Raw genomic sequence first — 13,424 nt, forward strand, 5'->3', positions numbered from 1 at the left:
TTGTATTTTACTCAGCCAAGGCTCACTTTAATTCACTGAGCAGTCAAAGATAAAATGAAAAAGTCTTCTTAAATTAGACAGAACAGGAGTGGAAATAAAACATGTATTTTTTCTTGTAGAATCAAATAAATCAAGCATTTGGATATGTAAATAGACTACTCTAAATCTATAACAACTTGCGAGGCGGATGGGTCGTTAGGAAATCGGCGGTCCCATTCATCTCGATTTAATTGTATTATTGCCTCCCATTCTTTGGCGGTATCGCTTCTCCATTTAAACCAGTGGGGATGTATTTTGGGAGCAGGATAAATGCTTCCTTCAAACTGGAAAGCATTGAAGTGATACTTCCCTTCGAGATAGACAATAAAGATTGGTGGGTTGTTGGTCGGCGCATGTGACAAGGGCAGGAAAGTCGCAACGATTAAGTTTGAAAGGTAAATCACCGGGCGTTGATACGCATCTGCAAGAAGATCGCCATGTCGAGGGAAATTCATCCAAAACTGTGTTGATTGAGCCGGTGTACGGAAGTAGTTGAGATTCAATCGTAATCGTTTGAATGGGACAGAATCGGAGATTACTGAAGTGTATTTCTTGTTCTTGTAAACCGGTTGATTATCCATTTCCTTAACCATTGCCCGACGAACATCCTTCCAAGAACCTTCGTCTAGGCCAATGCTTACCGCTGCAGCTCTAAAACTGCAGTGCCCATCACCATCAACATCAAAGATTTTCGAAATGCTGGATCTGAATCGGCCAACCACCGCGGTATAATGAGGATGTGCCTTTCAACATGATTGCAATCAGAAAACGGGCATTATCGGTTTGAGTTTGATCAAGTGAATTCTTACTTGATTAAATTTTATCCATTCATTGGTATCTTCATCGTCATCGCTCTCTTCCGACACCGGAATCTCATCCTTTCCATTGTTGATGTCATTTTTGGCTTCTTCTTTTGACTTCGAACCTGTCTCGCAATTCTGATTGGTTGGTTGAACAACCCGACCCGACCTCTGTGATTTGATTTGAAAAAACAACAATCAGTCTTCATTGAGACTTGATCGATCATTCACGTTCACAGTCACTATCTTCAAGGGGTCAGCTGGGAGTTCATTGCTTTCGCTGTTGCTTCCGCTTCCGTCCGAAATCGAAGATGAGGCGCTCTCGCTTTCTGACTGCAAAACGGTTGACTGTTTGGATATTGAATGATGTACAATATGGCGAACTATGTGAGTAAAAAACAGGTTACAATCAAGCAAGCAATCCAAACATTCATACCTTTGCAGTTTTTGTTGTTTTGCGCTTTTTCACATCGGTTTCATCCTTGCGAGGTCGTCCTCGCCGTCGCTTCTGGGTAGGCTCAAGGGGTTTCTGCTTGGGAGGTCGTCCAACTTTTCTCTTGGGGACTTGATACTCCCATGCCGACGGATCTCGTTTGGTCGACTTCTGTGATTGGTCTTTAGGCTTGTCTTTGTGTGGTTGTTCAATAGGCTCCCCAAAAGGAGACAGGACATGAGTCTGGTCGAGTAACTGAGCGAACTCGCGAATGTACCTGGGCTTTTCATGAGTTGAGAGCTTCTGAAACCTCTCGAAGATCTCGGAAAGAAAGGTGTTTTCGTGCTCTTCGTCAGTCGGAAATGTCTCTTTCACTTCCTCGGGGATCACTTCCTGTGTAACACAAACAGGAAAAGGATAAGAAAACTTGTAATTCAAAGCAAACAAAAGGAGGAACTTGCAAGCTTTTCAGGAAGGTGCCATTGCGGGTGAAAATGATCAATCCCAACATAGAAACCATCCTCGTCTAGCTTTCGCATCTGGTGTGCACAGGGGATTCCCATTGGAGTTTCACACATAGCATCTTTGCACTCGGGCGATTTGTCCGAGACTAGTAGACAATGAGCTGCTCTGAGGGCATGGTGAGAGATCTTACCACCTAAGCGACCGAGAACTCGAGGAAGGTTATTGATGTGCACTTGCTGTTGTGTCGCACATTCAATCCTCATTTCGTGAAGCTGATGTTTGACCGCATCATCCATGTCGGAGATAGTAGTGTGCATCGAGGATTTTGCTCCTTTGAGGAAGCGCTTGACAGCAGCATGAAGGCTCTCGATTCGGGAGGTGGTGACGTTGTTGAAATGCGGAACATCTCCAATGAGATACTTGACAAATCGATCCTTCAAAGGGATCCAGTTTTCGGCGAGATATTCCATAACGTCGGGCGTACAAGTCGATGCGAGCTTAGCGTAGTTTTTCTGATAAATTTCTGGAGATTTAGAGACCACCAGGTAGTTCCACGCCTGTCGGAATGTTCCGTAGTCTTCATCACCAAGGATCGGACGGCATTGCGCGTATAAGTTTTTGCCCATGTGCCACTGACATAAGAGATTTCGAGCGCTCGGAAAGACAGTTTCAATAGCGTTCATCAACGCTTGCTCCTTGTCGGTGAGAATAACAGAAGGAATGTGAGGTTGAAGGGCCAGTTTCAGCTGTTGTAAAGCCCACGTAAAATCGCTGTCTTGCTCCTTTGAGATGAAGCAAAAAGCAAATGTGAAAGAGCGATTGCACGAGTTGACCCCACCAATGTGCAAGAGTGGCATCTTGTAGCGATTAGTCTTGTAGGTAGCGTCAATCTGAATGCAAAAGTGATGTTTCTTGGCGAGTTCTAACGATTCCGGAAGCGCAAAGAATAATGCAGATAAGCAATCCGAGCCAGTCTTGATGTCTACTGAAGATTTGATTTGGTATTTAAAACCTTTCGATCTGAGGGCTTCAATCACGCGGATCATCGGTGGCGATCGTTCAAGCTCCATTCTTCCTTCTTTATAGTTAAAGTTGTGAATGGCCTTCAATGGCGCAAGGAGAGGAGTCGGGCCCATTTTCATCAGTGTGTTTTTCACTTTGATCGGCATAACACTGGCAGAACGAAGCAATATCATTTGTTCCTTCTGATCGGCTGTGAATCTTTGGTGAACAACATGGGCAGAAGGGTGTTCGGATGGGGCGTGATTATGGTCAGGATTTTTGATATCCAAGTCCCAATTATTGGTGATTGGGTCGTGTGTTAAGACAAGTCGAAATGGGCAGTTTGTCTTGCGGGTCTTGTTGCTGCTGTCTTTCATTCTCGGAGCGCTAGGGTCTTCATTTCTTTTCTTTTTGATTTCTAGATTATCTTCGTTTCCTTTGGTGTTGTCCGGAGTGTCGGTCATGTCAGTCAAAGCTTTTCGATGAGGCCGATATTTACCAGATCGATCGCATTGATAAATCACCCGGTCTACGCCATTGACAGGATAGGATCGGGCTTTCACAATTGCATAGCCATGCTCCTTAGCCCAGCTCTGGATGCTCTCGAAGCAAGCGTCTTTTGAGGTATAGCTTTGTGCTGGGGGTGCTGGAATTGGCGGATGGTGTTCTTCTTTGACTGGAGTTTGCTCGGATCTAGATCTAGCGTCTTCGGGTAGAGAATCTTCTCTGTTGTTTGGTGGTACGGAATCCATTGACAAGTTGAGAGCATCAATAGGTGGAGGATCTTCCTTGGTGTTGGGTGCGGAAGCCATCGCGGCGGCGAGAGGATCCATGGTCTTAGGAGAAGCAACAAAGTTGGAGGTGCAATGAGCTTCTCAGGTTACGGGGGACAGTTTTTAGACCCCCGAAGGCCATGCATTCATTATTTTTTGGTTTAATTAATCAATAATTTCTTACATTAGACTAAGAGCCAGAAACACCTCCAGAAATTTTTTGTGGGGTAATGAGAACCCTATCTATTGATTCATCAAATAAAAACTGGCAAAAATCCGTTTATTTTTTTGGGGGAATTCACAGTGCGCGAAGTGTTTGACGGAGGGCGCGCACTGCGTCGCGACGTCGCGGATTGGTCGCCCACAGTACGCGAAGTGTTTTTCGCAGTGCGCGAAGTAAGTCTGTAAAATTATGCAAACCAACTTTGAACACCATAAATCATAAACTGAAATTTTGGCTGGGAGATGTCACTTAAAGTTTTATGCACGCTGACATCTCCCAGCCAAAATTGGCTTTATGATCTTATGTAAATAGTGACATATGCAATTTTGAATACCATAAATGTGCAAAGAAACATTGTTATGTGGTTTGGTGGAGTTTGAAATTGAATGACCATTATCCTGGAGCATCTCACATGTCAACTGACAGCAGTTGCACAACTTTTTCCTGTAGTTTTAGGCCCCATTTGGACACCATGTTATGTGTGATAAATGGGTATATGTATCACGTGCAACCCCTGGGTGTTCAAAAGATTTGGTGGAGACAGGGGCAAAAATTTTACATCTTCTCATTCTTTCAATTCATACAAATTGAATTTTTGTGCGTACACTCAGATGATTTCCCAAAACTTCACACATTTTTCATGCCTATGCATTTGCTGCCAAGGGGGGGCCCAGGGGAAAAAAACAAAGCTGGGCCCCGGACAGGGGGTTCCAAAAATGAGCCATGATGAGGGGGGGGGGGGGGTTGTGGATTTTTCTTGTGGACTCACGAATTTCCTAGATTTCAGTCACTACATTCCCATCCCCAGGATTTGTTTTTTATTTGAGGTGCGTACGTTTGACAATAAAGAAGGTCATTCATACACTTTTTGTGCGTAGAGTTTTGCCAAAAAACCCATACATTTTCATCACGGTCAGTTAGAAGGGGTTCCCTGGGCACTGAGCATGACCATGGGAGCAGGATTCTATCTCCAATAGATTTCAAGATCATGGGGTTGATGTGGTTCCTGCAGTGCAGGGTCTCGCCCAATTTGGTCCGCGGGTAGTTTTGTCTGGGTCCTTTTGGGGTTTTTCCCGGCTGAGTTTTCCCCGGGCTGCATATTTACAGTCAGCAGTCGACGCTGACAGTCTCTACTGCCCTTCTCCAAGAACAGGAATACATACTCCGAATCCCGATAGCCTGCCGGAGTGGTCAAGAAGACCCCGAACTTACTCGGACTCACAACTGTCCGTTTCATGTCCTCCAGCACACTGTCCAACATCTGCTCGTCTGGTTGTTTTGTAAGTAAAGCCTGGGTAATCTGATTGGATCCAGCAAAAGCTTGGGATAGATAACTAACGATTACTTGGCCTCAGGAAATCGGTATTTTGGACGACGAAAGCTTGAGTGGACACGAATTGGCACATTTGATCTCATCTAGCAAGTTAGCCTCTTAAATTAACCCTCCCAGCCAGATTCATGTCTATCTGCTTCTAATTTCCACCCCTCACACCTCGGTCTGATTTCTTACACATCCGTTAGGGATCAACTCGAAAATACAGCACCGTTCCTTGATCTCACATCCTCTTCAAGGTCAGCGGCTCTCCATTTCAACATCCGCTACACCATCCCGACTAACCTCATGGCCTCTCTCCCGCGCGGTGCCTCCACTTCAAAAAGCGATATGCATTTCCATCGGTCATCCAAAGGACCCGGAAACCCAATTAAGCCGGCAAATGCGCCACCAGAATCTCATCGCAAATGCTGGGATAACAATTTTGATGATGAACGGCCTTCGACATCCCGCGCTCCTTCGCCTAGTGGTTTTCGCCCCTTTGAACGTGTTCTTTCCACCCACCAGAACAGACCTTCTGGGATAGAAATTCATCGCCGCGATTCAAAACAAAACTCTGCCCGCCGCCCTGTCGTCGGTCATAAAATCATGCTTGATAATAATTCGATGATCGGCAAAGCTATAGCTGGTATCAGGGCCGAAGATCGTTCAAATAGTATGCAGCCTTCTACTTCAAAACAATCACACAGTATCAAAGGTGCCGCCGCAAAAGCCGAGCCGAAACTAGGAGACGGAAAAGGCAAGGCTAAAGCTATCTCTTCACACGAACCAATTGACTTGACTGGAGAATGCGAAGAAGACAAACCCGTCTCGCATGAGAAGCAACTCGAGGAAGCCTTCAAGCCAATCTTCGGAACTGTCCAGCTCGATGCGGAATCTGACGACGACGACGGTTTCTTACTCAAAGCCAAGAGGATCGAATCCATGCAAGGAAAGAATTCCAAGGTTGGCTGAGGTTTTTTTCTTTTCTATTGGCAATTGTCACGTGATGGTCGACTCATCCGTTTTATTCCTTCGTTTTTTGACATTCCAGAACAGTAGTAAATCAATCCTTCGCCAACCAAACAGATGTGATCCGGACAAAACCACAACCATCTCCCGGACGCCATGTGTAAAACTCAAGAAAATCAAGTTTCGAAGTTCTTTAGCCGTTTTTGACGGCCCCGCATTTTCGGTTAAACTGACTCTGTCATGTTGCCAGAAAAAGCTAATGTTTATTCAGGAAGGTCCGCCAAAAAGCAAACAGTACGCATGCGTGAAAATAAATGTCGAACACTTCAAACATTTCTTATTGGATCCTGGGGCGGGACAACCTTATCAGCTAATTATAAAATTTGACAAAGACGTTGATGGCCAGGATGAATTCAGAGAATTCATTAAGCTCCGAAACGTTGAACCGCGTAAGCTGAAGGTATCCAGGCCGTACGTATACTAACATTGCTGACCTCATATTCCAACAATCCGCAGTGCCGGGCCCGGATTTTAATGCATGTTTGGTAGAAGTCTTTGATGCGTCATGTAATGATACTATTAAAGAACTTCTCCACTTACTCCCCAAAGATAAGGCTGATACAGCTGAAAAGTATGTAGCCTGTCCCATATCCGTGTCATTAAAACTCAGACTGATGATCTTTTGTCAGAATATCCCACTTTCGTTTCCCTGAGGATCCCTGTTCAGACGGCGATTATCCTGAGTCCAGCGCGAAGCCTGAAACATCTTCCCCTCGACGCATCGCTACATGCCCCCGAACATCGCTACTTAAACCAGATCGCCCTTACCAGCCCCACTCGACTGCCACCCTTAAATTGCCTAGTCTGTACGCTTAAACAGTCTAGAGATCATCAGACATATTGACCCTCTGTGATTAACAATCTCGGCATCCTTTTCATTCACCACCAGACCCCCCTCAGTATACCAAAAGAACAGCACGAATCAAATATCCCGGCAAGAAGACTCACATGTCTCGAATCCAACCCTCGCGCAGTTTGACGACCTGGAGTGGCAAGGTGGCAAAGCCACTCTCGACGCCAGGGAGAAATTCCAGGATGGGAAGTTGGCCGTTCGATACAATACTAGGAATAAACAACCTCGGTCATCGATTCAACTGCCAGGTAATCCTCGCCCCGAACTTCCACTAGGATCATCTACCGCCGGCGTTGATTCAGACATGTCAGTCGTCAGCATGTTCTTTACTTGAATTCATACCCCTCTGACTGCCATTCAACCTCTTGTCCAGCGTCCTAGTCTGGCCTTTCGAAAGTGATCGTCACTCCCAATCCGTTGCAATCACCAGAGGAGATCTCAATCGCCTCAACGAGGGCGAGTTTCTGAATGATACTCTGATCGAATTCGGGCTTATGCAAGTTTTCCCATTTCCCTCCTTTGTTTTGATTCCCTTCTCGTGTGAGCTTGACGTGCGATGTCTTTTGGTAGATGGGAATTGAGTCAGATTCGCAAACGCAACCCGGAGCTGGTTACTTCAATACATTTATTCAACTCATTTTTCTTCCAGAAGTTAAGTGGCTGTAAGTCTAAGGAAAAGTCAGTCACTGTTGTACATTTGCTACGCATTCGAAGCTACTTCTTCAACTGACGCATAGTTTACACCCAGAACTGCAGCTGTTGAAGCGGCGGAAGCCTACGCTGGTGTCAGAAAATGGACAAAAGGAATAGACGTATTTAAAAAAGATTTTCTTGTGATACCGATCAATGAGCAGTGAGTCATCCAGACCCTTCCTTTGTTTTTTCAAGTAACCTGGTTCACTTAACCGGACTTAATGTTTATTGCTCTGCAGTATGCATTGGTATTTCATGATTGTTTCAAATCCGGGGAAGTTACTAGATCCCCAGATATATATACCCGAGACCAATCCTGCCGCCTTTTCTTCACCAAGGAAAACTCGCTTTTCGCACAAATCTGAAGATTCTGTCGCCAAGCAAACATCCCCGACTACGCCGCCGCAATCCGAATGTTTCAAGGCGTCCCGGTTCTTTTCATCACACCTTGACAGTGCTAACTCGGCACTAGTGAAACTGGATACTGCGGCAGAAGAAATGGTGGCTGATGATCCCAACATGAAGGTCGATGTCGAACACTCGGTTCAAGCACTTCGACACATGGAGCTCGACGATCAGAGAAGCTTTGCTCACGATGGTGCGACGAATGCCGAATCCATCACTGATGATTTCAAGGACGACATAAAATTGTGGGCCAAGATACGACCTATCCAACTAACGAGTTGAAAACTAACTAATTTTCTCAGGCCGTACGTTTTCACCCTGGACTCGCTGGGTACTGCTCACACACCTCAATCCAGAACAATTTTGAGGTACTTGATCAACGAGGCTAAGGATAAACTCGACAAATCGCTGCCCGAAAGCCTGGTGAAATCCATAACAATCAAGAAAGCACCAGTGCCCGAGCAACCAAACTTTTGTGATTGTGGTCTCTATTTAATCCATGCCTTCAAGACATTCTTCAAAGAGCCTGCGACAAAGCTGAGATGGATACTGGTTAGTCGGCCGCACCACAGTTAAAAACAGCTGTCTTCATATTGACCTGACGATCCGATTCTCACTTAGGATTACAACAGCAAGAAAGGAACAAAGGATCAACGGCAAACCGAAATCTGTGAGGTTTGGGATGCTGCGGGTGCTGCGCAAGCTCGGCAAACACTCAGAAAGCAAGTAAATGACCTTGTGCCCCAGTACGAAGAAATAGTCCGACAGCGCACTAAGGCTGCTGCTGAAAAGAAGGAGCTAGCCCGGACCCGTAAACTTTCCTCCACCGATGGGCCTCAGACCTCCAACCACGACTCGGCCAAAAAACAGCGTTTGGATCCTGAGCAGAAAGCTCAAGCCACCTATGTCTCTTCACGCAGCGTGGTTTCTCGTGTCGGCAGTCCGGTGCGACCCAAGTGTAATACCAATCGCTTGCTTGAAAAGAGCTCGAACTCTCACGCGGAAAGTTGGTGGCATGATCATTATTTGTTTTGATGATAAAAATGTTTCGAAGCTGACTTGCTTCGCTTCCGTTCACTATCAGAAGATGATCTGTACCAGCAATTTTGTAATCCGAATGCAGCCAAGCCTATCTCGCCCTCCCCCAGTGCCGATCAACACTCCGACATCATCGTGAAGACTCCACCTGAGGCTATTCCGGTGGAACACGCGACGTTCGAGGCAGTCGACACTCGATCGGTCACCCCGGACGAAGATTTAATAATCATGGGGCCGGTCTCCATGCGGAGTCCGCACACACCGGAAGACCCGCCCTCACTCGATCAGAAACTGAGTGAACCAAAGGTAAATGTGAATCCCGCGGAGAAAATATGTTTAGATCCCCAAAGCCCTGAGCCGACTACGCCTCCAGAGAACCCCCCGGATTATGATGGAGAAGCAATGCACCAGGACCCTAAGCCTCGTTCTAGCTCGCCTTTGAGTGAAGCAGAACCTTCCATCCAAGCTGCTTCCCCCCAGGCAGTTCCTTCATCTAGAAGAAACAGTCCAGAAGAGAACCATACGATCGGATCGCACAAGTCTTCGAACTCTCGCCAAGTCGCAAGGTCCCGTACGTCTCAACACCGCAAAAAGAAGTCCACCAAACGTCACCCGACTCCCTACAATTATCCCAACTATGAGTTGAACTCTTATCATTCAGACCACAACAATCCCAGACACAAAAATCGCCGTCAGAGCAACAATAACCAACCAAACCGCCACTATCCCAACAACATCCAAAAAACCCATCACACCCGGAGCATCCAAAACCACCGCTCAAACCACAACAGACATGACCCAAACGACAGCCACAATCACCACGACAGCCACAATCACAACGACAGCCACAATCACAACGACAGCCACAATCACAACGACAGCCACAATCACAACAACAGCCACAACGACAACGGCAACCACGAGCAAAACTATCACCACAACAACTCCGCTGCTACTGCTGATATCCAATCTAGTCAAACTCAAGGAACCTCGCTCTTCCCACTGGTGGTGGATGAATAAAAGTAAGGTAGCCAGGGCTGGCTTGCCGAGCCTTGATTTCTGGTCGCAGGTAGAAACACGAGGCTTCGACGTGATTATGATCGATTACAGCTTACCTTTCATTGGCTTTTTCTCGAGTTATTTCTTTGAGGGTCGATGTTTATCCAAATCAACCAAACCGTACATGATCGATGGAACACTATCTAAGCACATGCTTATTTATTTCTCTTTCTTAGTAATTCCGTCTTTTCATTCCGTTCTCAAGATTATTTTACCAATAATGACTGGCGGGTACACTACATGCCACCTGGACACCTCCCTTATCTCTTACACATTACAAACACTAGATGTAAAATTTCTCTTATCAAACCCAACCAATAACGAAGCCCTAATCAATCCGTTGAAGAGTCTGTTTCTTATCCCATAGCCCCTATACCTTACGCAGGTTTGTTTTTTCTCTTGATGACCAACATCAACCATTTTCTGAGGGCCTTGACTTTTCGAGTAAAATTCACAAATACAATTGAAATCGTATAACCGCATACATACCTGTCGGATCGGCGACTGTAGTATCTGTGACCTCCGCCAAGAGTTTGTAGGTCAGCTGCGCTTTAGCGTAACTCTGTACCGTGATAATAATTTCCCAAGTAGGGCTGTGCGCTTTAGATCCCTCCTCCAATAGAGGGATTTGGTTAAGCTGAACTCCACGTGGCCCGAACTTAACTGCGGGACTTAGTTAAGTTCGAGCTTGGCCCCATCGAGCCCCTCCATTTAAACTCCATTTCCTTTCTGAGTTGTCATAGAGTATCATCTCAAGCTAGAATTCCGACAGCGTAAGGCTGCAAATCATTCACCATTGCACAATCATAAATCATGTTGGTTTCTTGAGATATAATCATGAGCTGAGTCATGCTAGGATCAAGTGGGATTTGCTACGTCTTACATAGAATTATCTACAGCTTTTGATTTACTTGCTCAGACAAAGGTGTAAGCTTACAAAGAGAGGAGGTTAAACACGAATAGATGGCTACTGGACTCAGAGAGATCCATATGTATGCAATCTAACAGATTTCGAGATGATTCTACATAGTATTGATTACATGGCTTGACTTGTTCACATCAGGATGAAATGTTTCTTAATAAAACCAAAGCCGGAAATCAATTGACTCGAGCAATCCAGTTGCACTCTTTTTATGACTGATCTAGTGTCTCTTTGAACATAATGAAAATGCAAAAGTACAGAACTTGAACTGCCATCAAGCGGTACAGCAAAATAAGAGTAGAGGTTTGAAGAAGGGATTGAATGAGTTTTCAGTATTTGAGGAAGCCCTCATTGGTCTTGCGACCAAGCTTTCCATCCCTGACGAGTTGATCGAGGGCTTTGACGGGTTCAACCAAGGCCTTGTCGATTTCGCCTGACTGGACCCTGCTCTCTCTCCAGCCATCGGAGATGAACTTCATCGTATCCAGGCCGACGTAGTCTGAGAGCTCAATCGGTCCCATCGGATGACCTGCCCCCAGCTTCATTGCTGTGTCGATATCTTCTTTCGTCGCTTCCCCCCGCTCGAGCATCCTCATCGCTTCTAACAGATAAGGCACCAATAACCTATTGACGATGAATCTGAGATGTTTTGGAGATTTTAAGTATCTATCTAATATATATATATATATAGATATATATGTATATATTCCTTTGCAGCGGAAAGGAATAATGTGCCAACTCACCCTGGGGTATCAGTGCATGTGACTGGACTTTTGCCGAGTTGGTTGGCAAAGTTAATCAATCGCTGAGCAGTTTCGTCTGAAGTTTGATCGGTTTTAATCACTTCGACCAATTTCATTTGAGGAACCGGACTGTTTTGTGAACAGCATTAAAACAGCAGATGCGAAGATTGGTCAGTAATGGGCGATTAATTAAAGATAGATATCTAAACCCAACTTGAAGAAATGCAAGCCAGCAAATTGTTTCTTTCGGTGGGCTGAGACTGCCTGACTGATATCGGCGATCTTGAGGGATGAGGTGTTACTGGTGAAGATCGTGTTTGGGTTCTCGATGAGATGATCGAGTGCCTTGAACAATTCCTGTTTGATCTGTATCTTTTCGACGATGGCTTCGATGATCAAGTCGGTCTTTTGATGATCGACTGCGTTCTTGAGCTCGGTTGCAAACTTCAAGTTCTTGTTGACCGCCTCGATGAATGCGGTTGCTTGCTTGGCTTGATCTTCTGGGAACTTCTTCTTTGCAATTCGTTTTAAGGACTGGTTGATGATCGAGTTAGATTGTTTGCAGATCTCTTCGTTCATCCCATGTACTGTCACCGCTATCCCGGCCTGGGCTGCTACTTGGGCGATCCCACTTCCCATGAGCCCCGCACCGATGACGGTAAGATGTTTGACTTCATGTGCTGGTTGACGGCTTTTCGAGGTGGAGGAGAATGGCGAGATGGTGCCGAGGTGGAAGTTGGCGAGTGCTGGTGGGATGGCGCGACAGTCCCTGTGGATATTCCTGAGCGGTCTGATGAGAAGCATCTTGAGCTGTTTGCTGAATTGTTGCGGCGGTGGCGGCTGAGACAGGAACTTGAATAAGTGTGCCAGATTTTGTGTGGAGAATGTATGGGATGACGTCATGCATATATATACACATACATATGTATCGACACAAATATGTACATATTCCGGGCATCAACTGTTTTGACCCCCGGCTTTTTCTTTCAAGCTTACTAATAAAGTCTACCGTTTTCTGCAACTCCCAACTTCCACATTCTGTATACTTACCGAAGTCAGTATCTCCTCTCGCTGGGCCGTTCAGTCTCTGAAGCGAGCAGGAGCGAGCATCCCTCTCATCGAGTCTGTCGCCTCAGAGACTCAGCTCGGTTCGCTCGTACAACAGAATACAAATTAACGACTTGTGTGGTCACAACACCCCACCCTTCTCCCCCTGATCTCTCTCCTCCCAGTCCGAATCATCCAATTCGCTCGCAAAGACCAAGCACCCAGTGGAGCTGGCAGTACTACTTATTTACATATTTGGTTGCATGCTACATATCATCGCTTCCTGATCCTCAAACCCTTACCCAGCCATCCCCCCCACCTCTCTGAGTCTCATAGCCCTGTCTTTACCCCGCTCTCAGTAGCGAGCCTGCCATAGAGCCATACATACATCCCATTTTCCCCAGTTGGCTCGGTAACCACCCTCCCGACTCATCTCCGACCCTGCTGCTTCGGCCTCGGCTTCGGCTTCGGCTTCTTCCCCTCCTCCTCCTGCACCCCCTCATTCTTCTTCTTCTGACTCTCGTCCCCAGTCTCCCTCCTCGCCCCATCGGCTGCGGGCTGGTCGGGCCTGTAGCATCCTACAGG

At 46.1% G+C, this 13,424-nt stretch overlaps 2 protein-coding genes across 2 annotated transcripts; one reads left to right on the forward strand and one right to left on the reverse strand.

Moving 5' to 3' along the window:
* Positions 1-4,970: 4,970 nt before the first annotated feature.
* Positions 4,971-10,088, forward strand: PtA15_9A49 (uncharacterized protein; the record flags this gene model as incomplete). The annotated part of the gene is made up of 15 exons (XM_053172714.1): positions 4,971-5,015; positions 5,091-5,158; positions 5,257-5,307; positions 5,395-6,013; positions 6,102-6,468; positions 6,536-6,650; positions 6,709-6,885; positions 6,969-7,238; positions 7,306-7,428; positions 7,503-7,610; positions 7,681-7,785; positions 7,865-8,275; positions 8,333-8,582; positions 8,652-9,036; positions 9,115-10,088. 15 exons carry the CDS (start codon positions 4,971-4,973, stop codon positions 10,086-10,088), a joined length of 4,068 nt encoding a protein of 1,355 aa, XP_053023480.1.
* A 1,290-nt stretch (positions 10,089-11,378) lies between these two features.
* Positions 11,379-12,596, reverse strand: PtA15_9A50 (uncharacterized protein; the record flags this gene model as incomplete). The annotated part of the gene is made up of 3 exons (XM_053172726.1): positions 11,379-11,688; positions 11,793-11,921; positions 12,007-12,596. The coding sequence occupies 3 exons, from the start codon at positions 12,594-12,596 to the stop codon at positions 11,379-11,381; spliced, it is 1,029 nt and encodes a 342-aa protein (XP_053023481.1).
* Between the last annotated feature and the right edge of the window lie 828 nt (positions 12,597-13,424).

This window comes from Puccinia triticina, chromosome 9A (genome assembly GCF_026914185.1).
Source record: "Puccinia triticina chromosome 9A, complete sequence".
Classification (NCBI taxonomy): Eukaryota; Fungi; Basidiomycota; class Pucciniomycetes; order Pucciniales; family Pucciniaceae; genus Puccinia; species Puccinia triticina.